The sequence below is a fragment of the Mirounga leonina genome, unplaced genomic scaffold (assembly GCF_011800145.1).
Source record: "Mirounga leonina isolate KUSES-001 unplaced genomic scaffold, KU_Mleo_1.0 Mir_115, whole genome shotgun sequence".
In the NCBI taxonomy this organism is placed as follows: Eukaryota; Metazoa; Chordata; class Mammalia; order Carnivora; family Phocidae; genus Mirounga; species Mirounga leonina.
In genome coordinates this window covers 8,221,628-8,248,763 of record NW_023270268.1, presented here as the reverse complement: position 1 = coordinate 8,248,763, position 27,136 = coordinate 8,221,628, and the positions used below count along the sequence as shown (strand labels likewise).

The 27,136-nt window shown below is 40.5% G+C and overlaps 1 protein-coding gene across 4 annotated transcripts in view; it reads right to left on the bottom strand.

The window, feature by feature from the left end:
• MYRIP (myosin VIIA and Rab interacting protein) overlaps nt 1-27,136 on the bottom strand; it is a 400,010-nt gene that overhangs the window by 280,441 nt on the left and 92,433 nt on the right. Inside the window, exon 1 of one of the 4 annotated variants that reach the window (XM_034992470.1) lies at nt 4,599-7,031. The exons of the other annotated variants lie outside the window; for them this stretch is intronic. Coding sequence (XP_034848361.1) covers nt 4,599-4,627 — 29 coding nt within the window. The 5' untranslated portion in view covers nt 4,628-7,031. Of the gene's footprint in view, nt 1-4,598; nt 7,032-27,136 lie in introns of those variants that run through there. 4 annotated transcript variants of the gene reach the window in all.

The window sequence follows — 27,136 nt, the reverse complement described above, 5'->3', positions numbered from 1 at the left end:
TTTGTGTAGTTTTAAATATATATATGTATGTTTTGACCCCAAAGATTCTTTCTTTCTATCTTCAACCTTGGGCCAATTTCAAATGGAGACAGTAATTCTGGTCACATTTGGTGGAGGAAAAAAGATTTCTCTGAAGCCAGAAAATCATACCATATGTTAAGTTTTACCTTAAAGCAAAAATCTAGGGCACTTACAAATCTTTGGAATAAAAATGTAAGACAACAAAACTGGTGCCTCAACACATGCTGAAGGAATGAATGCAAAATGATGTCCAAAATATACATTGCTGTTTAAGTAGAAAAGATAACTGACAATCTAGCCCCACCAGGTCCCGCAGGCGTTGGCAGTCCTTTTCAGAAATGTGGCTCTTTTTCTGGGTGATGGGGGAGGCCATCAGAGGGCTCTGAATGGAGAACACTGTATTACACGTTCTTTTAGCATCTCCAGGGGATGCTGTTGGAGCCACACTCAGGGTCCCTCACAACTTGGTGCATTATTCTCTCTGTTGCTGTCCTTCTCTGTAAAACAGCCCTTGGCTTTACAGAAGCCCCCCTCGCCCAGTAGACATACCAATCCACCCCAGGTCAGACCCTGGTTAATGTCTGAGGCATGCAGAGCAGGAAGACTGTGAAAGACCAGACTTGCCTTAAGGCAGGGCAACTCTGGGGTGCAAGTCAAGCTCCAGAGCTCCCATGGGATCAGGCTAAAGCTCAGTCCAGCTGAGACCTCATCAATCTGGACATTCTTCTTCTCCTGTGAGCAGTCCCCCAATAAATCATGGGCATCCAAACCCCTGTCTCAGGCTCTGCTTCCAGAGAATCCATCTTAAGCAGCATTATGATCCTTCTCCATCACCTGTGCTACAGGTAATGTCTCACTTTCTTCTGACATTCTTTGACTAACTTCTGCCTTCCCACTGGATGTGAGCTCCTGTGCTCCCCTCTGTATCAGCACCAACCACAGGGATCTTCATTCCTTAAATACTTTAAACAGATCTGGTAGAAATCTTTCAGCCATTGAAATTAATTTTCATTACAAAAGTGCCATGTGGATGTTAATCAAAAGTGACACAGTGTTTCTGTGGTGGCCATGTTCATTTGAAAATACAATCAATTGCCAATTTACTGGCCATTTAAAATTTACCTATTAATTGCCATGAAATCAAATGTCACCTGCATTCTCCAGCAGAATGGGTGATAAAACTTGGTCACCTAACTATATTTGGCAAATTAGCTGCTTACTTTTCGTTATAAACACTGTAAATCCCAAGAGGGATAGACTCATTAAAAATCTGGGTTGAGTGCTCCACAAAGCTCTGGTATATGCAAACTTTAGGGCCTAAGCAATCTATAGGCATTGAGCTTGTTTTCATTCAGCAGTCAACACTAATGTACAGTGAATCAATGGGCCATTTCTACCGAGGACCTCTTGCTCTGTGTAATTTCTTTATTTTTTATACCATTTTTCAAAAAGTGGAGAGGGGGGATAAGCAACTCAGCACCAAACATCATGACAAAAGTGCAAAAATGCTACCACTTTGAACATAAAAGAGGCTGGGGGCCTAGGTGATGTACAGGAGGATTCTTATAACATTTTTACAAAACCAACACAGAGTTCAGTAAGATGCAATGGTAAGTTATGGAGCACTTTTTTCCCCAATAACTATCTTTGACAAGATGATGGAGCTACCCACTTGCAGATTAGAGAATCAAACTCAAATTCAATAACCTGATCAAGGCTGAGGTTGGAACTGATTTCTTCGTGATCTCTAGGAAGTCCTGTCACCAGTCAGCATGTGGCCAGGCTTGTGCCAAATTTTGGAGAAGACTATTAATGTCAACACAAACATACGGCATTGAGACATCATAATCCCAGGCAGAACATAATGTCCACGGTTATTCTTACTATATAAAGAGACAAGATGTGTTAATCAGGGAGGGGCTGGACACTCACTTTGCACAGCCCCAAGGTCACCTACAGACAAAACAGATGGCCGTGGGAGACACTAGCCAAACTCCATAGCACATACACCCCAAAAACCACAGTTCTCATCACCCACTTTTAACCATAATGTCTCAAACTGAGATGCTATCTGTTCAGCGACTTTATACCAATATCCTTATCCAGGCAAAATTACAACTCTGGTGTCATTCACACAGGTCTGATATATACCAATGCATAAAATACCACTAGTCTGAATGTCTTTTTTTATACTTGGGGACTATGATAGACATTGCTAAGTTCATGAATGCATGAATGCCACCCCAGGTCTCAATTCAAGGATATTGACTGGTACCAGCCCTTGTCAGTGGTAACATGGTACCCAGCCTGAGCCTAGGACTACATCCAGAAGATGAAGGCTAATAGTTATAACTACACAGTGAATTCATCTCAAAGAGGTCCTGCTGCAATGAGGGCTGGAGACCCTTTTCGTTAACAAATGGAGGTTACTTTTATGGGTCTGTGAGTCATCTACCTTGCCCAGGACCTAGGACATAGAGGCAATAAGGGCTCCACAGACCTTGATGAATAAATGAGCTCCCAGGCAAACACAAAAGAAGGGAAATCTGGACACTGTATTAAAAGGTGATGGCCAGTACTGACCATGTGGACAGAAGGTAAAGATTTTGATACAAGAAGCCTGGAAGTTTTGGTCTAAAGAAAGCATGAAGGAAGAGGTCAGAAGGTGTAAATCATAAATAATAAAGGTTGACCTAAAAATTAGTCTCAAGGTTTATGGGTTTTATTCTTTCCATTTCAGTATGTTTTATGCAGATCTCTATTTTATTTTATTTTTTAAAGATTTATTTATTTACTTAAGAGAGGGAGCATGCATGAAGGAGGGGCAGAGAAACCCAACCAGACTCTGCACTAAGTGTGGAGCCCGATGCAGGTCTCGATCCTAGACCCCGAGATCACAACCTGAGCCAAGAGTGGGAGGCTCAACTGACTGCACCACCCAGGTGCTCCCAGATCTCCATTTTAAAAGACTAGCTTCATCCCAGTCATTTTTAACCAAAAGTCCTCAGGCCAATCCCTCTAATAGGGGCGTGGGGGTGGATGCCAAAGGTGGTCAGCCTGCGAGAGTGAGCCCTGCGCTGGTTCTGTGCTCACTGAACAACCATCAGCTCTGGATCCAGAGGGGCAGAGAATGTACCAGTCACGTCAACAGGGGCATCCTTGTCCAAGAGGTGACAACCATCTAACCATCAACAGGGGCCTGTGTGCTCTGACGTGACTGTCAGATTCTGGGAGCCTGGTTCTAGGAGTCATCCCTGAGAGATCTGCTCAGTGTGCTGACCTGAAGGACTGCCCATCCCTGCACCCTCCCCACCCTGGGGACCCACCCTGTCAGTGCACATGTCCTCTTTCAAACTTCTATAGTGTTTTCTTTGGATGTGCGCCTTTGTGAATAAGAGGAGGAGGAAAACGAGCACTCTTACTTATCACTACTTTTTTAAAAAAAATACTGTATGATTAAATGAAATTTAGAAAATAAAATACAAATTAAAACCAAAAATTATAATAAAAAAATTACCCAGAGGTAATCATTTTCAATTTTTAGCAATATTCCCTCGTGATCTTTTAAAAATCAATACAAATACACATATACACACCCTGTATTTATTTACAAAGTTGGGGTCTTATTATATACTCATTATCTTTATTTTCAAAATACAAAGACAGTTTAATAAACAGTCACATTACTCAAGTCAGTTGGAATAAGAGATAAAATCAAGACTCAGGGCATGAATTTTTTCTGGCCCAAAGGAGACACTCACATCTTTGTGTCAAAAAATACGAGAATGTTCAAAACAAAAATATCAACATGACAAAAATCTGACTGAGGTTTGATACTTATTAAAGTATATTTATTTCTTTATTTTTTCCAGGGTGATCAGAATATCAGAGAAGGCAATATTTATGATTTTTGAAAGTAACTCAGAATCATAACAGTTAAAGTTTAATTGCACATTAAAATCATTTTGTGGCAGTGACACTTCAAAATCATATCCTTCTGCTAATACAGTGCTACTTTTGCCCAATAAAAAAGAAATTCAATTAATATGTGAGCAATTACAAGCTGGGAAAGATAGCAGCACTATAATAATCACATCTTCAGTACATTTTGAATAAGAACGAAACTGCCAAAAAATCACTACCTCAGAGAAGAAACTAGTGTTGTTAATAATTATTGTCACTGAAAGAGAAAATTCCAGGGTGAATATCCATATTTATTCCAAATTGTCTTTGTGAGTCATTAAGTCTGGCTCATGAGAATATAAGATATTATATCATAAGAAGTAATTGAGGTTTTAATACATTGCCAACGTTTTGTAGCTCAGCGTTCTAGAAGTGAAGATACATGATACTGTCTTTGAGGTGATTAATGCTTAGAAATAGCAAAGACCCATAACTGTCAGTTAAATTTTTACTGGCATTTTATTGCTCAGGAAGGTTGTAAATGCCAATGCTGCTTTACCCCAGGAAATGGAAATCATGCATTTATTAGAATTCCTTAACTGGCTTTATGGTCAACAGATGGCTCATGAATTATTCATAGGTATAATATGATAAACTGTAGCAAAACCTCTGACCTGGTTTTATTCACAGCCAGGAGTCTCATCCGTGTAGACAGCACCAAGCGTCTGCCCTAAGAAATGAGTAAGAATTTCTTTCAAAATCAGATGCTATTCCTAGTGTCCCAGGACCCAGAAGATGCAGATTTCTTTTTTTGCAAAGACAACAGATTCCCTTTTTTCATTTCCAAGATGAAATTTTAAGATGTTTCCATTTGGCTTTCTATTTGACTTATGATCTAACTTACAAATAAAGCATAGTAATCTATACTACTATATATATATACTATTATCTATATTATTATATCTATAAATCCTCCTTTGTAATCAGAAATACTTTAGAGAAGGCAAATGACAGAGGTGGGCACATTTATTATATCTCAATGCCTACACTCACAGTTTTCACCTCCCTGTACTCACGGTTTTTACAGAATCACATCAAATTGCAGTACGGTGAAGTCAGGCAATGTGTGTTAATCTCAGTTTCTCTCTGTTGATCCCAAATCTTTTGGCCCTTTTCCCTGTCTTTAAATTACCCACCATGAGGTAGGTAGGGGAATGGAATTCAAAGTAGGGAAGTTTAGTAATTTTCTTTCTTATCCCTGGCGAGTAGGTAGGGAAAAGTGAAAATGTATGGTAATAAGGAGCCTCTAGAGGAGATGGGAGTTCTGTTTTAGCCATCATCAGAATTTAGGTTAAAGTATACATAAATGTAAGATGCTGTGGTTATTCTAAAACAGTTTAAAATGCTTCTTAAATATCTTACATCTTTTCCCTTCTGGCATGTGAACCTCAGGTCTATGTTAAGAGTTAGTTGAAATAGCAATGGTGGTAGCAAATATAATAACAAGAGCAGCTTTATATTAAATAGCACCTATTGTTAAAGGTAATCTACATATACTGTCTGTCCCTAAACTAACTTAGCCAGGTAACTATGATTACCCCATTTTAAAATGAGAAAACGGAAGGCTCAGAGAAATTACCCAGCTTGTTCAAGTTCACATGCCTGGAGCTGTCTAGAGCACTGGTGGAGGGCTTTACGATCTTCCATTTGCCCTTCTGATCCACTCTCCACTATGCCCCCCAGGTGACTGACTTGAAGGGACCACATCAGCAGACTCCATGGCCCTCTGATTATTGGTGGGTTCAGCCAATGGGGAGTCCGGGGAAGGTGGCCAGAGGGAGAGAGTGTGGTCTATTTTCAGGGTCAGGGTATTTCCTTCCCTCAGCTCACTCTCCAGAGGACTGGCTTCATCCCTTACCCAGAGGTCACAGCACCTCCAGTTCAGACTTTGTCTTCAGACTTCCAGTAGCCTCTCCCTCCCCTAATTCCAGACTGGAGATGATAATGGCTATATACCATATTATCATTTAGGATTTCCCTAGAGCTTTATAAATAGGCCTTTTTGTGACCCTCTCCTCAAATTATCCTAATTTGAGTACACTGTTTCCTGCTGGGACCCAAACTGGTACATATGCTATTTACATGACATGCTCTGAGGATATATAGTCTGTGCCTTTAAGAAGCTTTTATTCTTAGAAGTAGAGCAGAAGCAAACAAACCCAGTAGTCATTCAGCATTTCAAATGCCCAGTATCTGTCACCGCCCCATTCTGGCAATTGTTGGGGAGCCACTTCTTCAACATCATAGGTATAGTTGGTAAAATCTGGGATGCCCTCTCCTGGCTTCCAAGCTTCTGGGTTTAAGCCTGGCTGTTCGGAGTACTCATTCAGCAACAGACACACTCTGAACAGCCAAAGAAAGCCCTCTTAACTCAGCCCTTCAGAAAAGTGAGTTCTGAGGAACTAGAGAGAAGATAGAATGCCCTGAGGTGCACCTTCCTTGAAATCCTGGAACTACCCAACCACCTGCCTGCCTTGCGGTCAGGGCAGAGAATCTCAGAGACAACTGCCCACATCACCTCTCTAATGCCCTTCCCCTCTGCCTAGACGGGAGGGACTTGAACATTTATTTTCGAAGTGTGCATTTCATTGCAACACCAAGGCAATAATTAGTTTCAGCTGATATCAAACAAATATAATTATGCATAAATCTATATTAGTTTTGCTGAATTTGAAGTGTTTTGCATTTAAATATTGTGATACTCCTTTTTATGTATCAACTTGGCTAAGTTATAGTCTATAGTGATTCAAACATTAATCTAGGTAGTACTGTGATGGTATCTGTAGATGTGATTAAAGTCCATAATCAGTCAACTTTAAGTAAGGGAGATTATTTTAGATGATCTGAGTAGGCTTGATCAATCAGTTGAGAGGCCTTAAGGGCAGAACCGAGGCTTCCCTGAGAAAGAAGAAATTTCACCTGTGGGCAGCAGCTCAGCTCCTACATGAGTGCTAGCCCGCCCTTCCTGAAGGCTGGCCCTGAACTTGGGACTTGCCCAGCCAGCTCTCACAATCACATAAGCTAGTTCCTTACAATAAGTGTTCACACATTTCCCCTACTGGTTCTGGCTCTCTGGGTTCTGACCCTGACTGATACAAATATCTACTAGGAAAAGTAAAGAGTTGAGATTTTAAAAATATTCTTAATTGCTATAATTAAGTAAAAACAAAGCTGCACTGATTTGGGGTTAGGGAGTTGGAGGGACAATAGCAAATCTTAAGTAGCTCCAAATGGGAAGAATACAAAGTCTAAATTGCGAAAAATCACATTTAGTTCTACAAAATGCTTTTACTTCTTTTCATACAATTCACAGCTATGTGGCATTCAGAAAGTGGTGTTAAGGAAGGTGTGAGATATCATCCAAATAAGCTCATCCAGCGGCTTCTGGGGTCCACAAATATGTACATAAAGAAGCCTGACTCCAATTGGGTCAAAATACTAATAAATTCAATAAAACAAAATTTAATATGTAACGTGTCTACTTGGGGGATTTATGGGAAGACAGGAAGAAAATTCTAAATAATAATTTCTGCTAAATGTCTACTTATACATAAAATACCAGATTGTTACCTTGCACCTGAGACTCAGTTGCAAATATGAATTTTATTATGAATTTAAAGTATTTGAAGAGATATGCATTAAAACACTGTGGATTTGTAAACTGACTTTTTATTACCCATTTAGCAAATACACCTGTCCTTTTCCCTCTCAAAACTAGAAAATGTATCAAAATGACCCAAGATTTATGCTTGGCATGATTCTCCAAGCAGTTGTAATAATCAGATGTGTGCATAGTAAATGAAAATGATGAGAAAAGTTTTAAGCTTTTTTAAAAATTGTCATCTTCCAGGGCGCCTGGGTGGCTCAGTTGGTTAAGCGTCTGCCTTCGGCTCAGGTCATGATCCCAGGGTCCTGGGATTGAGCCCCATGTCTGGCTCCCTGCTCAGCAGGGAGTCTGCTTCTCCCTCTGCCCCTCCCCCCACTCATGCTCTCTCTCTTTCTCTCAAATCAATAAATAAAATCTTTTTAAAAAATTGTCACCTCAGATGAATGGATAAAGAAGATGTGGTATATATATACAATGGAATATTGTGCAACCATCAAAAGGAATGAAATCTTGCCATTTGCAACGCCATGGATGGAACTGGAGGGTATTATGCTGAGCGAAATAAGTCAATCAGAGAAAGACATGTATCATATGACCTCACTGATATGAGGAATTCTTAATCTCAGGAAACAAACTGAGGGTTGCTGGAGTGGTGGGGGGTGGGAGGGATGGGGTGACTGGGTGATAGATATTGGGGAGGGTATGTGCCATGGTGAGCATTGTGAATTGTGTAAGACTGTTGAATCACAGACCTGTGCCTCTGAAACAAATAATACATTATATGTTAAAAAAAAAGAAGAAGAAGAGGATAGCAAGAAGGAAAAAATGAAGGGGGGGAGATCGGAGGGGGAGATGAACCATGAGAGACTATGGACTCTGAGAAACAAACTGAGGGTTCTAGAGGGGAGGGGAGTGGGGGGATGGGCTAGCCTGGTGATGGGTATTAAAGAGGGCACGTACTGAACGGAGCACTGGGTGTTATACGCAAACGATGAGTCATGGAACACTACATCAAAAACTAACGACGTAATGTATGGTGATTAACATAATATAATAAAAAAAACTTACAGGAACTATAAAAAAAATAAATAAAAACTTACAGGAACTAAAAAAACAATTGTCACCTTCCATAAAAACTATGTTGAAATTCTGCGGCAGACTACAGTGTACTCCAAAACAGTATGTAAATCCAAGCTTGGATCGGGTTCATGACAATTTTCTGGAAGGCCAGAGCTCTTCTGGTTGAGGTTTTCCTTGCAGCCTGACCCTGAAGTAAGGATTTCATGAACAACATCACACTCAGGTCTCAGTGATCTTGTCCTTAGTTCAACATCTAAATAGCACTCCGCCACGAGCAAAAAACAACCTGCACCCGATGGAACCACAGACCTTGAACAGACGTCCAGTATTTATCTAGAACAACTCAATAACTAACAGAAAAGGCTCTAAGAGAAGAGAGGAGTTCTTTCTCCTCCCATTCAGACCAGAATACCACAGCTGGGAGGGGCCACGCTGTAGCCTCTTTTTTGGACAGTCCACTGCTTAATATCCTACTGCCTCTTCCCTGGGAATTCATGCCAGCAATTTCTTACCTGCTATGTTATCATATATGCCATTCAAAAACCCTTCATACTGCTTCAAATACTTTGTAAACATTTTTTTAAGTTTTCTTCTCAAGTAAAACAACCAGAATAGAACCCAAGTTGCTCATAATAGTAATTAAAAGCTAAAAATTAATCAGGGAAAGGAGAAGGATAGGAGGATGAAAACAAATATTTTGCCATTTTGAACGCACCAGGTGAAATGGTGAAATTGGGTGAAATGTCAGGTACCGACACACGGCAGGAATTTAAATGCGCAGCTGAAGAAGACATCTAAAGCAAGGAGACTTCCCAGCACCATATACGGACAGGATACAGGAAATGGAAGAGAGTCAACTAGTTTAATACCGATCTTTACAATTAAGAGCAGCTCCTAAACATAAACCTAAAATAACAGATCTCTGAAGATGTAGATTTCCAGTACATAGTATAAATATGCAGATTTGTTGGTAAAATAAGCAGTAAACAACAATGAGCAAATGAGATCCCATGGGGAAAACATTGCTTTTACTTTTAATACAGGTAAGTGATCAGTAGAAACATAAATATACACATGTTCACATGTATGTTTAAATGTCAATTTTGAATACATGCAGAACATCGAACTCTTCCTGGTGTCTGTGATTCTACAAATAAGCTTTATGTGTTTAATGTGTTCATGTTTTTATATTTAAACACCAGTGTGTAAGCATGAAGGTGCCCTCTCTGCCCTGCCTGTTTGGTTCATCTTGGCATCAGTAGCACCTTGCAGGTTGCAGGATGCTCTATAGAAAGAGCTGGATAGGCAGGTGAATGGAGGAATGTGTGCGCATCTGAATAAGTAAGGTGAAACATGGACTGATGGATAGAAAGAAACCAGATAAGCTTAAGGGGAAACTCAGTGGAAGTTATCCCCCCTTTTAACGCTCTATCACTTATCTTGACCAATTGTTCACAGCTCACTCCTCACACCATCAAACATCCCCCACCCTCACCTGGCTGGGGAGGAGGGATGGAAACTGGTTCTGGCAGACGTTCACACACAGCCTTTCATTTGGTGTGATCAGCTAAGTCAGCTCAATGGTGCCCATCACGAGACTGATGTTCTGAGACATGACAGGACCTGGCACTAGTCACTCTGAAATGTGCTGAAGCTGGATTCAAATCCAGGCTTTTTCTTAACACAAAGTGTGTGCTTTCCCTCTTGACGTTTCTATGACATCTAGATCTCAGGCCCTCTCATGCATGACCTTATCCGATTATATGCACTAACTATATTAATTTACTTTTGCTTTGTCTGTCTTATGCATATGTTCTCTCATGACACTGAGGCATGATAACTTTATAATATAAAACTAAGTTGAAAAAAAATCAATCATCCATAATTCTACCACTCTGACACGGAAATAGTTTCCAAGTCAAGTGATTTTTGGCATTTTTCTGAGTGTCTTGGCCAGATATGGGCTTGCGGAGACTCTTCCATCTTCCTACACAGTGATTCCAAGTCATGGCCACAGTCAGCAACTTAGGGCCTGAAAACGTGAGGCATGATTCCCTAAGACTTCGGGGTGCCTTTGGCCCCTTGTCCCAACTCTGGGACATCCTAGGTGGACGAAGCAATGTCTTCTGCAGAGGTAACTGCACCAGAGTCCTTGAACCCCTCCTTTTGCAGGGCAGTTGAGGCCCTCCTAGATGGGCTGTGTATCTTTGGACAGGCAAAGAGCTCCCTTCCACCCACAGAGAACCCCTACATTAGAGTGAATTTTGCGGATGCTCCATTTCTGTCCCTTTGCTGAACAAGGGAGAAAGCTCTAATTCAGAGAACATATAGCCATTAGTGTTTCTGGGTTCCTCCCCATCTCTAAATTGCTTTCCAGCAGACTGGCAGGCAATTTTATTCCTTCTAATTGTCAGTCAGTCCCTTAAACAATGAAAATGTAAAGTTACAAAGTCATAACAATAGGTTCAGGAGTTTAGACACAATAACCACTGACATTTATGAGGCATTATCACATGTCAGGTGATACCTAATTTTTTAAAAGATTTATTTATTTATTTTAGAGAGAAAGAGAGGGAGCACATGCAAGTGGGGAGAGGGGCAGAGGGAGAGGGAGAGAATCCCAAGCAGACTTTCCACTGAGTGGGGAGCCCAATGTGGGGCTCGATCCCACGACCCTGAGATCATGACCTGAGCTGAAATCAAAAGTCAGACACTTAACCAACTAAGCCACCCAGGTGACCCAATACCTAAGGTTTTTTTTTTACAATTTTATTTATTTACTTGACAGAGACACACACAGCGAGAGAGGGAACACAAGCGGGGGAGTGGGAGAGGGAGAAGCAGGCTTCCCGCAGAGCAGGGAGCCCAATGCAGGGCTCGATCCCAGGACCCTGGGACCACGACCTGAGCCGAAGGCAGACGCTTAATGACTGAACCACCCAGGCACTCCCCAATACCTAAGTTTTCCATGTGCATAATCCTACCTGACCCTCATAACACCCTGGGATAGGTTGCTTTATTACAGTCATCTTACAGATGGGCCAACTGAGGCTCTGAGAAATTAAGTTACTTACTTAAGGTCATAGAGCTAAAAAATGGTGGGTCTGCAATTTGCACCCGGATGAATTAGGAGGTTATATGTGTCTATATCAGTACACTATGCTACTTGGCTCATAACTGGCCTCGGGAGATCTTTCAAGAAAGTCCATTCACTCTGTGAAACAGAATCACATAGTGATTAATTTTAACCCTGATGCTCCATCTATGTAACCTGCTACTTAATATCCTTATGCCATTGGTCCTACCTGAAATATCTGCCTTTAATTCCTTTTAATTCCCCACATGCTGACCTAATGGTCCTACTGCAGGATGTGGCTGACTGCCATAACGAAGAGGGGCTACCTCACAGCAGAATAGGAAAATGTGCCTTGCAGAGGGAGCGAATTCCAAACCAGACATGATGGAATAGGAGGAAAAGATGCAGTTGTGTGGCCCTCTGACATTAGGCACCTCAACTAGAAATAGAGGGGTTCATTCAAAATGCAAATTGGGAATCTTCCAGAGGCTGGGGCCAGGAAATAAGGGTGTTGTGGCTGACCTAGTCCTGCAAAGCCGGTGCCTACCCCTTGGGTCTCCACCACGCAGACAACACTTTCCTTTCCTGGTGAGACTCCAGAACACAGAGGAAAATGGTCCTCCAGTGGTAGGGATCCCTAGTGATTTGCTCTAGAGTAACTTTGGTTCATCTCTTCTTGTTTCTCCACCCCTATTTCCGCCTTGCCTAGTTCTTCCAGTCGAATGTGGTAATGTCAGGAAGCCACTTCAAGTCCTTTCTGAAGTAAAATAGAGGTGTCAACAAATAAAGCAAATATCACCAGGAAAATGTGTGTGGGTCCCTTTGCTCTCTGGGTCTCCTGCTACCATTCTCCCTCCACTTATAAACTCCAATCTTCAGCAAAAACAAACAAACCAAAAACTTCAAGGAAAACTACCTGGAAAATGTGTGTGGGAAACATGGTCCTTGATTTTAACCCTGGACACAATGTCCTAAGATGTTTTTTTTTTAAAGCTAGATTTCCTTCCAGAATTCAACTTGCACAGGTCTGCCAAATAAACATTTTGGATCCAAACCGTAGTTAGGGAAACGTTTGCATGCTTAGATTTGAATGAGAAGAGGAAACTGCTGGGGTTGAGAGATTGCAAAGTGCTGTTCCATTTAGCGGGACATTAAAAGCCCAGCAACAATCAAAGTGACATTTCTCCTCACCGTGAGGTTCCTGCCTGCACAGCGTCCCCCTCATGAGGGGGAAGGCACTGATTTTCAGAAGGAAGATCCAGTGTACAACTAGTTTCCTAAGAAATGTGATTGTTTAAAACCAGCCCTGATTGATGTGGCTTATGTAAGCTCACATTTAAGGCAACATCTGCCTCTGTCTTGATTCCCCAATTAGCAACCTGTTATGGCTAAACCATCACATCGTGCCCCAAAATACTCGATTCTTTGCAGCTGGAACTCAGTCAAAAGAAATACCCAACAAATGTATGTGGTGCCAATAGCATTACACGGGTATATAAGCTAGTCATACTAGTTTCATTGTGGGTCCAGCGCTGTCTTTATATAATATTGCTCCTCCACCAAGCTGTATGGGCTTCTTAAAGTTCTGTTTGCTGGCTGAGGAAGGGAAAGCAAGCCAACCTGTTTATGGACTACAAATGTCATGATTAGGGAAATAAGAAATAGAAGAGGGGCGCCTGGGTGGCTCAGTTGGTTGGGCGACTGCCTTCGGCTCAGGTCATGATCCTGGAGTCCCAGGATCGAGTCCCGCATCGGGCTCCCTGCTCGGCAGGGAGTCTGCTTCTCCCTCGGACCCTCCTCCCTGTGATGCTGTCTCTCATTCTCTCTCTCTCAAATAAATAAATAAAATCTTTAAAAAAAAAAAAGAAATAGAAGAATTGCATAATCATCAGCAAAAACAGTTTCCTGCATGTTATTACTAAAGTTCGCCTCCCTATGTAAAATTAAATAACCACTTCATTAGCTGGGCTTGTGCTTTTTACAAGAGGGTATCAGGAATAAACGCTCAGTGAGAATTGATTCCCACTTTGAAGTGATGGCCTTTTCGGAGGATGATAGGGGAAGTGCGGGAAAGAGTGGGGGCGGGAGGAGACACCATAAAACAGACTAAACCATGGTCATGAGGTGGGACTAGCAGGTTCCACTTCTCACTTACTTCCGAGACCCACACCCACTGACTCTCTGATGTCCCCTGGTCCAGTGATGGAGATGAGAGCAGCAAGTCATGGTCACAGCTACTGCTGGTCCTGCGCATCCCCAGGGATAATGCTGAGACCGAGAGAAGAGCCTGCCTCGGGTCTGGGAACGGGAACCTGGAGCCATAGGCAGCTGACACCACTTCCTGCTTTGTCCACTATACCCAAAAGTCTTTCTTCCTACCCTCTTTGTACCTGATATCAAGAGTACTCAATTCAACCTGCGCACTTTGGTGGACATGGAGAATAAGGCTGAACTGCTTTTCATGGCTCTTCATTCCCTGGCTCACTCAGGGCCCTCCCAAACAAGAACTCCGTGAGTGACAGGGAACACCAACCACGGACGTGCTAGACACTGCCAGCTAGACAGCCACACAGAGAGAAAACTATTTTATACACGAATCTATTTAACTCTGTTATCACTTGCTCAATCTATAATATATATATATTTAATAACACTTCATTGTTTCATATTAACAGTTCATTCTTCCACACAAATCCTCTTGCTGTTTTGGGAGCACATTTGAAGACCATAAATAAAATCCAGTAAGTTTTCTTGAGCCAATAAACCTGTTATAGGTTTTATTGATAGTAACAAAAGAAAAATAGATTTTCCATAAGCTGCCTAAGAAAGGGAACACTGATCAGTAAGTTAAAAACACTGTAGTACAGGACATCTGGAATGGCAGTGTAGGTAGCTTGGCAAATCCCCAATGATAAGAGTCAAAAAAAAAAACAAAACAAAAACCTGTTCTCCAAAAAGCAATGATAAAACTCCAAAGCAAAAAAAGAAAATGTGGGGTGCCTGGGTGGCTCAGTCGTTAAGCGGCTGCCTTCGGCTCAGGTCATGATCCCAGGGTCCTGGGATCCAGCCCCACGTCGGGCTCCCTGCTCCACAGGGAGCCTGCTTCTCCCTCTCCCTCTGCCTGCCGCTCTGCCTACTTGTGTTCTCTATCTCTCTGTCGAATAAATATATAAAATCTTAAAAAAAAAAAAAAAGCAAATGTTAAAAACAACTGTTTCAGGACTCTGGAAGTGGTCCAAAGGCACACAGCAAATTGAGAAGCATTTATTCAAATAACACTACTGAGCCTCAGGTAAGAATAGCGGGAGTCTGTACTCCTTAGCTTGGGGTAGAACCCCCCCCCTCCCCGCCAACACACACACACACACCTGTCCCCACTCACCAGGTGTTAGTTCTATGAAGGTGAAGCAAGCCACGAAAACCTGTGGTTTTGCTGCCAAAGGAAGCCAATCTGATTTGGAGCAGAGCACAGCAAAACCTCATGTCCTAAGGCATTATAAACAGCAGCAATCCCAGAGACAGAAGAACAGAGGAAGACAAAAGTTGTGATCTTATTTGGGCCAAACAACAGAGCAGCAGACAAACCGGAAATTTACTAAGAAGACCTGACACATGAGGAAGCCACAGTAGATAATAATCAACTTCCATATATCCCTAGGGCTCTGGAAGTCTGTGCACAAGCACGAGGCTGCACACACACTCAGCAGAGACTGGAAAGGACCCTAGCTATTCCCATATTCCTATCAACCAAGAAATCAATATCCAGCAAAACTATCCTTCAAAAAATGAAGGCAAAATAAAGACATTGCCCGATAAACAGTGAGAAAATTCATTGCTACCAATCTTTCACAACTGCATTCAGAAAACAGGGGAGGAAAGAACACTTTCCAGCTCATTCTACAAAGTCAATACCAAATGCCAAATACCAAAGCTACACAAAGATATCATAATTAAAGAAAATTATTGAGAAATATCTCTAGGAATACACACACAAGGATCCTTAACAAATATTACAAACCAGATCCAGGACCATATAAAAAGGATTATACACCATGGGTAAGTTTGTAACATTTGACAATCAACTCATGTTATATACCATATTAGTGTGAAAAGGACAAAAAAAAAAATGCATGATCATTTTAATAGATGCAGAAAAAGGATTCCACAAAATCCAACATTCTTTCAGGACAAAACTCTCAACAAAGGAGGAATGAAGAGGAATCTCCTCACAGCAACATTATCCATATTAAGCTAAAGAATAGAAACAATCTACTTATTGAATGGACAAACAAAATGTGGTAGTTCCATATAATAGAATACTATGTAGCAATAAAAGGGAATAAGCTACTCCTGCACACTACAGCATAGAATAACTCACAAATAGTATGTTAAATGAAAGAAGCCAAGTGCAAGAGATGGTATGTTGTATGATTCTATGTATATGAAATGCCATGTGATATGCCCAGAAAAGGCAAGTCTAGGAAGATAAGCAGATTAGTGGTTGCCTGAGGCTGGGGTGGGAAAAGAGACTGAATGCAAATGGTCACAGGGGATCTCTGGGAAGGTAATGAAAATGTTCTAAAATGGGCTGTAATAATGATTGCACACAAATCTATAAATTTACTAGAAATCATTGAATTTCCCACTTAAAATGGGTTAATTTATGGCATGTAAATTATTCCACAATAGAGTTGGTATAAAAAGCTTAAAAAGATAAACACCATAGTAAATAAAGGTGATGATTTAAAAAAAAAAATGATGAAACCCTCTTCCCAGACTATGAGAAGTGTTTCAATGGAGGGAGAGATCTTTTGGCAGAGGTGGCCTAGAGCTGGGGTCAGTGAACTATGGCCCATGGACTAAATCAGGTACACCACCTGGTTTGCTCAGGTCCACCATAAGGTAAGAATGGTTTTCACATATTTTAATGGTTGAAAAAACCCCGAAGTCAGAAGACATGAACAGACATTTTTCCAAAGAAGACATCCAAATGGCCAACAGACACATGAAAAAGTGCTCAACATCACTTGGCATCAGGGAAATACAAATCAAAACCACAATAAGATACCACCTCATAGATGATGGACTCTGAAAAACAAACAGGGTTCTGGAGGGGAGGGGGGTGGGAGGATGGGTTAGCCTGGTGGTGGGTATTGAGGAGGGCACATTCTGCATGGAGCACTGGGTGTTGTGCACAAACAATGAATCATGGAACACTTCATCTAAAACTAATGATGTAATGTATGGGGATTAACATAAGAATAAAAAAAAAGAATAAAAAAAATAAATTAAAAAAAAAAAAAAGATACCACCTCATACCAGTCAGAATGGTTAAAATCAACAAGTCAGGAAACGACAGATGTTGGCAGGGATGCGGAGAAAGGGGAACCCTCCTACACTGTTGGTGGGAATGCAAGCTGGTGCAGCCACTCTGGAAAACAGAATGGAGGTTCCTCAAAAAGTTGAAAATAGAGCTCCCCTACGACCCAGCAATTCACTACTAGGTATTATCCCAAAGGATACAAATATAGTGATTTGAAGAGGCATATACACCCTAATGTTCATAGCAGCAATGTCCACAATAGCCAAACTATGGAAAGAGCCCAGATGTCCATCGACAGATAAATGGATAAAGAAGATGTGGTGTATATATATATATATATATATATATATATATATATATATATACACACACACACACACAATGAATATTATGCAGCCATCAAAAAATTGAAATCTTGCTATTTGCAATGATGTGCGTGGGACTAGAGGGTATTATGCTAAGCGAAATAAGTCAATCAGAGGGACAATTATCATATGATCTCACTCATATGTAGAATATAAGAAACAAAACAGAGGATCATTGGGGAAGAGAGGGAAAAATAAAACAAGATGAAATCAGAGAGGGAGACAAACCATAAGAGACTCTTAATCATAGGAACACACTGAGAGTTGCTGGAGGGGAGGGGGGTTGGGGGATGGGGTAACTGGGTGATGGGCATTAAGGAGGGCACGTGATATAATGAGCACTGGGTGTTATATAAGACTCATGAATCACTGAACGCTACCTCTGAAACTAATAATACATTAGATGTTAATTAATTTATTAAATAAAAATTAAAAAATAACAAACCCAAAGAATATTTCATTTCATGTGAAAATTACATGAAATCATAATTTGAATGTCTATAAATGAAGTTTATAGAAACTTGCACATGCTCATTCTTTACGGTATTGACTGTGGCTGCTTTTGTGCTGCAGAGGCAGAGCTGAGTCGCTGCAACAGAGACCTTCTGGCCTGCAAAACCTAAAATATTCACTCTCTGGCCTTTTACAGAAAAAGGTAACCCCTGTTCTAAAGCCGTGTTTCTCTATTCTGAATGCACATTTAGAACCATCTGGGAGTTTTAAAAATATATCCTCATCTCAATTCCATCAACCTCCTTCTCTTTGTCCAACCAATTACATGACACACTTCGGATAGTGTAGTTTTTAAAAGCTCTTTAGGTGACTCCAGTCACCAGGACTAAGGACCCCTTTTTTTTGTCATCCATGGAGCTAAGCCCAGAGGCCTTGAGTTTTATGTTCACATCACATCATATTTTGAAAGTCAGCACACAAAGCAGCTTTAGATCAGTGACCTGAAACTAAATCACTGGCAGATTAAATGTGCCTATCTGTGACAAAGCTACTTTGTTGTTGAGTCTCCTGAAAAGAAGGGACCAAGATGGCTACTCCTCCTTGGTCAGTGTTTCCAAGATACATTAACTGAGTTGGTCACTCTCAACCAGTCTCTTGGAGCCAAAGCACCTCCCGAAGGAGGGTTTCTGCTAAAGAGCACTAAGCCTGAAAACAAAGAGGTATGATCAGAAATCACACAGAGTTCCAAGATTTTAATGATTCTGCTACTTTTACTTATTTTTTATTTATGTGTCATGTAAGCCTAATACACTCAACAACTATTGGGAAAGTAAGTGGAGCTGGGTAACAAATAGTCTATATGGTAGATTAAATCTAGACCACCAGTTCTTGGTAGAATCTCTCATCAAGAGTTGGAGTCTAGGGCGCCTGGGTGGCTCAGTCGGTTAAGCCACTGCCTTCGGCTCAGGTCATGATCCTGGAGTCCCTGGATCGAGTCCCGCATCGGGCTCCCTGCTCGGCGGGGAGTCTGCTTCTCCCTCTGACCCTCCTCCCTCTCGTGCTCTCTGTCTCTCATTCTCTCTCTCTCAAATAAATAAATAAAATCTTTAAAAAAAAAAAAAAAGAGTTGGAGTCTATTAGCTTAACCCTGATCCTTTACAGCAAGAGTCCTTGCGGCTTCCACTTATTACGCTCTTCTTGAAATCCTGAGACTACCACGTAGCAAAGGAGCTCAGGATGAAAGACCAAAGCAAAGAGACACTCAGTCATCCCAGCTATCCCAGCTGAAGCTAGATACCAAAAATGAAAAAGTCACTGTGATGCTAAAGAGACAGACACCTTGAGAGAAAGGGACCATAGCATCTTGGAATTCATTACAGTGAAGAAATGAAAAGCTAGGCATAATCAAATGCAGAAAAGAACCTCCGTCTACCCCTCCGATTTCCCCCGCTTCAAACAAACTGAGGGTTCTAGAGGGGAGGGGGGTGGGAGGATGGGTTAGCCTGGTGGTGGGTATTGAGGAGGGCACATTCTGCATGGAGCACTGGGTGTTGTGCACAAACAATGAATCATGGAACACTTCATCTAAAACTAATGATGTAATGTATGGGGATTAACATAAGAATAAAAAAATAAAAAAAAAGAAAAAAAAGAAAAGAACCTCCGGAAAGTATATTTTTCTAAAACATGTGAAAAAGATGAAGCCCATGATGGAATACAACTCAAAAAGGAACAGAATATTTATAAAAGAAAACTGATAATATAATTGTGAATGACCTTGAAAAAAGAAAGAGGAAGAAATCTTAAGTAATTACCAGTGTGGCTATATGGGAAATTCTCTGATTGACTGATTGATTCATTCATTCATACAAACCAACAAACATGGAATATTGGCCACATGCAAAGTGCCGCCATGTTCTAATGAGGTCATATTTTCAAAAGCACTAACTAAACATGGAAGAACTCATATTTCTGAGAAGAATATACTTTAAAATATATTTTCAAAGGGGGCAGAGATATACAAGAATATTTACAGAAACACTCAGAATAAGCTTAAGACATTCAAAATAAGTGGTATCTAAAATTATGTTACAGGGCAATGGGAATAAGAAACAAAAAGCAATATTGCTTGGGGCAGATGGTATAATGCTGTTTGACAGATGCGAGTGGGAAAATCAGAGTGCTTCAACATCTTTTTTTCTTTCATCTTCTCCATTGAAGAAACTGTTTTCCAGTTAAAATAAGAAACTGGAATTCAAGACAAGAGGTAAAATGAGTTAAAAAAAAAAGGACACAGGTGCCTTATACTGACTTCCAGGTGCCTGCCTGAGACAAGTCATATCCAGAGCCCCCGCAAAAGTTGCAAATGTGATCTGGAATCACTGTCAATAGTCTCTAAGGACAGACACTAAGAGTTCTGAGTCAGATCAGTGGTATTCCACTTTCTAAATGAGAGAAAAGAGGAAGGTAGATTTTGTTTAAATATAAAGTCTAAAATCAGTGCCTGATAAAAGTCTAGAAAGACAGTTAAATGAAACAGGTGGCTGATGGGCTCCTGGAAAAAAGCTGATTCTGAGAAGTTAGAAATCACTAAATTGCATAGCATTATAGATAGCTAAGGGTTTTTGTTGTTGTTGTTGTTGTTAGATATTACATCTCTTTTAGTTCTCACACCACCTGAGTGAGGTACATGATAGTACTGCAGTGACACAGAAACAGACACTGAGGTTCCTAAATACGGAGTATGTTATGTCCAAAGTCCCTGCAGCAAGTGACCGAGCTGCAATGCCAGATCAATTCACACCAAACTAACCTTACTTAAAAACCTTAATTAAAAAGTCTACTTGGGGCGCCTGGGTGGCTCAGTTGGTTGGGCGACTGCCTTCGGCTCAGGTCATGATCCTGGAGTCCCGGGATCGAGTCCCGCATCGGGCTCCCTGCTCGGCAGGGAGTCTGCTTCTCCCTCTGACCCTCCTCCCTGTGATGCTGTCTCTCATTCTCTCTCTCTCAAATAAATAAATAAAATCTTTAAAAAAAAAAGTCTACTTGGTCCCATTTAATGCTTCTTGCTGTGAATTCTAACTTGTCTGACATTAACAGCAGTACACCCGCTTTCTTGTCTAGACAGTACGTGCGTGTGTGTGTGTGTGTATGTGTGTGTGTTCTATTGCTGTATAACAAATCAGCACAAACCCGGTGGCCATACCACTTTGCTGCTAAATGTAGTATCTCTCCATTTCCATGGGTTAGGGGCTTCTGCTCAGGGTCCCCCGTGTTTTAGCTGGGGCCTCTGCTCAAGGTTTCATAAGGCTGAAATCAGGGTATTGTTAGCTTGCATCTCATCTGGGGGTACGCAACTGACCAGGGGAAGATCCTTCCCCAAGCTCCCTCAGGTTGTTGGCAGATTTATTTCCTTACAGTTGAAGGACTGAGGTCCCTGTTGTCTTCGAGCTGTGACTTCCCTCCCAGAGGCTGCTTTCAGGGCCTTGCCATGTGGCTGGGCCATTCCAGTGATGGGGAACCTCCCTTGTGTCACATTTGTAATCTCTCTGACTTTCCCTTCTGCTACCATCCCAAGAAGAAGCTCTGCTTTTAAAGGGCTCATGGGACTAGGTCAAGTCCATCTAGATAACTCCCTTTCCTTACAGTCAGCTGTGCCAGATCACATGAGACAATTACGGAGGGAGGGGCGGATGGTGTGGACCTTGAGGACCATCTTAAAATTCCGCCTTCCTCCGTGTTCAATGCTTTATTTTTATCCTTTCTACATTACTTTGTTTAAATGGGTCTCTGGCAATAGCACCAACTTTGCTTTTTTACTAAATTTGAGGGTCTCTAGTTTTCAATAAATAACTTTAACAAATTCGCATTGACTGGGAGACTACATTTGATCTTCCTGTGCCATTTTATCTTGTGCTTTCTTGTTGTCCCCTGGCCCTCCTACCAGCTCCCATATCTTTTCCTGTAGGGATCAAAGCTTCCTTTGATCTTTCTTCTCTTTCTCTGGTCTTCCAGAAGTCATATGTAGTCCCTTAAATTTTTTAAGCAATTACCTGCACAGTTTTAAACTATTTAATCCTATTTTCTCTATCATCATAAAGAATAAAACAGTATCCAAAGATATGCCTATGTAATTTTCCTTCTTCTTCTTCTTGTCCCCCCACATCACATAAAAGAATCATAGCCTTATTATTCAGATTAGATTATTAATACTTTTTATAAACATCTCTTAATAATTACCTTTGATGTCATGTAAAGTTATACAATCGTAAGAACAATTATTTAACACTAACTCAAATTTCGTAAGTTTAATCACCGTTTGTTTTATATTTCATTTTCCCTTAATCTGAGTCTCTGTTTTAATTAACTCTTTAACAGACTGGACAATTTTAGTAATTCTGAGTTCTTTAATATCTGAGGTGTCCTTTGGGTTGAGGACTAGAAGCTACTCCCTTGTTTCTGGCTTGTTGATGAAACTCCTATTATTTTGACTGGCTTTTGGAATGAAGTTAAATGCATGGGAATAATTGTGATTTCTTAGGCCAAAAATATATTCTTAAGGTAACCAAAAAAACCCCATGAAAACAGCCAAGCATCGCTGACTAGCTGCAGACCTTATGCAACTCCTTTAATGGGGCCCAACCAAACCTTAGAGACTCTTCTAGATGTACCAGTTAAGACTTCATAAAATTAATAAAAATATTAATATTTATCAACACACTACCCCATAAAAGCAGAAGAATTAAGTTCCAGCAAAACATTAATGAAGTCCACTTATATGTGTATAAAGATTCAGGGTCACACAGTGATGGACAATAAATATAAAAATGAGTATCTCTCAAGCGCCTGGGTGGTTCAGTCGTTAAGCGTCTGCCTTCGGCTCAGGTCATGATCCCAGGGTCCTGGGATCGAGCCCCGCATCGGGCTCCCTGCTCTGCAGGAAGCCTGCTTCTCCCTCTCCCACTCCCCCTGCTTGTGTTCCTGCTCTCGCTATGTCTCTCTCTGTCAAATAAATAAATAAATAAAATCTTTAAAAAAAAATGAGTATCTCTCCATAAGGAATATAGTCAGTGATACTGTAACAATGTTGTATGGTGACAGATGTGGCGAGCATAGCAGAGTGTATGAACTTATTGAATCATGTGCTGTACACCGGAACTAATATAACATTGTGTGTCAACTATACTCAAAAACAAAAAAATTTTTAAAGGACAAAAGTAAGTATTTCTCTCAGTGCCCTGCTTAGAAGGAAAAGTAGTAACCCATAAACAATACTTCTTCCAAGCATACGTGCAATCATATTATTTTAAAACTTAGGGAAAAGGAAATACACTTCTGATGAACCCTTAACATTCATCCAACAATGGCACATGAACAATGAAGACACTTATGAATGTTTTTAGGCTCCATTTACAATCACTTTACAGTGACGTGGTTCAAAGTTTAGACAGTATAGAAAAATTTACAATGAAAGGTCTCCCACTTAATTCTGTCCTTTAGCTACACAATTCCCCTCCCCACAGTCAAGTTGTGTGTTTACCATGTATCCTTCCAGAGGTATTTCACACATATACAGACTCTCTCCTCCCTCCCCCACATTTTCCCCCCTTCCCGCTCCCCTCTCTGTCTCTGTCTCTCTATCTCTGGATTTTTAAAGAATTTTTTGTTCCTTTTTAATAAAACTGTATCATTCCATTGTCCTGAAACTAATTTTTTACTTAACATATCTTGGAGATCTTTGTATGTCAGTATAGATACAGTGCTTCCTCCCTCATTCTTTTTGATAACAACATAACATTCCATTGTCCAGGTATGCCATAGTTTATTTTCCCAATAACTTAGTGGTATATACTTTAAACAATTTTACAGTTATAACCTCAAATATGCTATTTATTTATTTATTTATTTATTTATTTTTTGTGGAAGCTCTAATGCCTTTAATGACTGAATCTCAAAAGCCACACACCATCTCTTTCACCACGTTATATTCTTTAGAAGCAATTCATGAAGTTTGGCCCACAGTCAAGTGAGGAAGATTTAGGCTTCACCACTTGAAGGGATAGTTTCGAAGAATTTGTACACATATTTTAAAAGCACCGTGATCATCCTGTATGCTTCTAGTCTCCCAAATCAAAAATCCTTTAATATTTCCTAAAACCTGCAACTCTACCAAAAACAATTCTATCCCTAACTTCGGCTAAGCTGATATCTGAAGATACATCATGACTTTTGTGGATATGATAATCATGTAAGCAAGCTGCTGTTTGCACCATGAATAGATTAATGGATGCTTGATAACTGATAATCAAATATGCTATTTAAAATGTGGGAAGTATATGTGCAGGATAGTTCTCAAAGATGAATGTACGAGCCTACTGTAGCATGACTTTTAACAGCTCTAATGCACACTACATGGTATTTTCAAATTTCTGTCCACAATTTTTTTTTGTACGGTTTTTTTGTGGCTGTTTAAGATGAGGTGTGAATACTCAGATGGGCCCTGGTTTGTGCTCCAAACATCCTGGTTCCTCTCTTTCTCTTTTCCATACAACACATGGATATTACAAAACACACTGCTGCTATAAAGTTTCACAAATTTAGGACATATTGAAACAGTCAGGGTCCAGAGTCCATTAAATTTGAGTATTTCTACAAAGCCCATCTAAACGCTGAACTGCAATATAAAAGCAGCAGTGCCGGTGAATTCTTGGTCCTATGAATCAGTGTCTAATGAGCATTGATTTAACGGGCTCCAAGGGACCTTATCTTATTGCTAATAAAAGGAATCCCATCCAGTACTATCCACACTGCCTAGACATTAAATAAGGCTCATGATGATTCAGCACCAGAAAAGTTAATTAAGAGGTAGTTCCAGGGGAATGTACTGATCACATAGGGCAGTGGTTTTCCACTGGATAACTTAAGGAGGGGATGGCAATTATCAAACTTGACGCAGTAGGCAGGGACACCCCAACACACAATCATGCTGCCTCAAGCCCACCCCAGTGCAGCCCTCATCCACTGAGGGGACACTCATTTCCATTTCACTTTCAGGACCTGCTCCTTAAATGGGACCTCTGCCTGGCAAAAAGCACAGGAAACAATGGCAAGGTGTTTTCCACTTATTTTTCCTCCCTGGATGGGACTGCCGTAAAACATTAACAACATTATACCAAAGGGTAGGGTTTATAAAAATGTAGAACAAATGAGAATGTTATCATAAATTGTGGTCCATCATTAAAGCAATTATGCCCAAAAGTTTAATGAGCTATAGCTCATCTAAATCAGAGACAGAAAACCTCGAGAGCATTAAGATTGTTTCACATCCCTAAACACGGTCTCAGTCATGGGTGTCTGATCAGATGAGTCTACAGAACTCAAGGGTCAAGGTAATCAGGTAAGAGTGCTCATATGGGCATTCCATCATCATGTCCACAGCCAAAGTGCTGTTCCAGAGCAAACAAGTATCTCATTTAATTTTTTAAAAGCTATTTGTCTTTGTTGATTAAATTGATATATCTAAAACACAAGGGAAGTTTGCTAATTCCTATTTCTATAAAATCCAAAAATCTGACATGTCAGACCTAACTGCTCAATACTAATTTCTAGGAGAGGATTTTAGCAGGGTTTATATAACAAAATTTTTATTCTCGCACAAAGTCTCAAGAGCTTATTGTTTCTTAGAAGGTTAGTGGTGGTCCTGTCTGCCTTTCATGCCTAACACATGAGATCAAAGGAAACTCCAGTGACATGGCTCTCTTTTGTTATTCTGACCTGCACTTAACACCCATTTCCTATTCTGAATGCACAGAGAGGTACTAAGTCCACAGGGCTGCTAATATTGTTAGGTTGTACGTGGAACTGAGCTCTATTTGCCTAATAGACAATAAACAGAGATCCTTGCCAAACAGCACTTGCCATAAAGATCTCAACACAGGGCGTGTTCCCTTGGATGAGGTCCACAAGTTTCAGAAGGAGCAAACATGAACAGTTTCACCAGTGAGCAAAGAATGGGTAGGTGGCTGGCACAACCCTCGGGAAACCAACTTGGTGGTATGTCCCATAGCCTGCAAAAGTTTCCTTTCACACATCTAAGCCAGTCATTCTGTTTTCAGGAATGGATTTTAAGGAAAAACACTGGAGAAGATGACAGAATTTCATGATCTACAAGGATGTTCACTGCAGCATTCTTTGTATTATAAAAATCATAAATATCCAATAATCAAAGAATGGTTAAATAGATTAAGAAGCATGCATATGATATGATGTGATGTGATATAATATGATACTATAATATCATATGACATAGCCATATCTGATGACATAGAATACTGCTTAAGACTATTAAGATGGGAAAACATTATATAGAATGCCAACTTGCTTCTTAAAAATCTTTCTACTGTATATACACATGCATGCACTTGTGCATATATGTAGGCATGCATGTGTATAAACTTGCACACCTTTTAAAAGACTACATTTCCCCCATAACAGCATTTTTCACACTAAACTGACAGAGGGCTTGCTTTTCTGTTTTGCTCTCTCCACTCCCTCCCCTGCCTTTGGCATACCCCCCTAAACACACAGGCAGATAGTAAGTTATGTGGGGGCAGGATCTTGTCTGTCCTGCTCACAAACTTTTCCCCAGAATACAGCAATGCATACCATGCAGCTCAATAAATACCCACTCAAGGCAATAACTGGTAATAAATGCTGAATATCTAGAAGGCAACTTACCACTGTTTTTAGAGTGATTACTTCGAAAGTGTGCAATTATGCATAATTTTTAATTTTCTTTAAGTTTCTATGTCCTTTTCCTAGTTTCCTAGTTTTGTATATGTTTATAGTTTTGTCACATGTTTATAATCAGAAAACATTTTAAACAAATAAATTTTAAAAGATGAAATAATATTTATTTGCTGTCTAATACATTTCTATTCCCTTGTTTGTTTACTAAATACATAAGTGCACAAAATGAATGATGTCTCACTATCTATCCAAGTAGAACAGAACATATGAGCATTAAAAAGAAATCGTTAGGGGCTCCTGGGTGGCTCAGTCGTTAAGCGTCTGCCTTCGGCTCAGGTCATGATCCCAGGGTCCTGGTATTGAGCCCAGCATCAGACTCCCTGCTCCGCGGGAAGCCTGCTTCTCCCTCTCCCACTCCCCCTGCTTGTGTTCCCTCTCTCTCTGTGTCTCTCTCTGTCAAATGACTAAATAAAATCTTAAAAAATAATAATAATAAATTG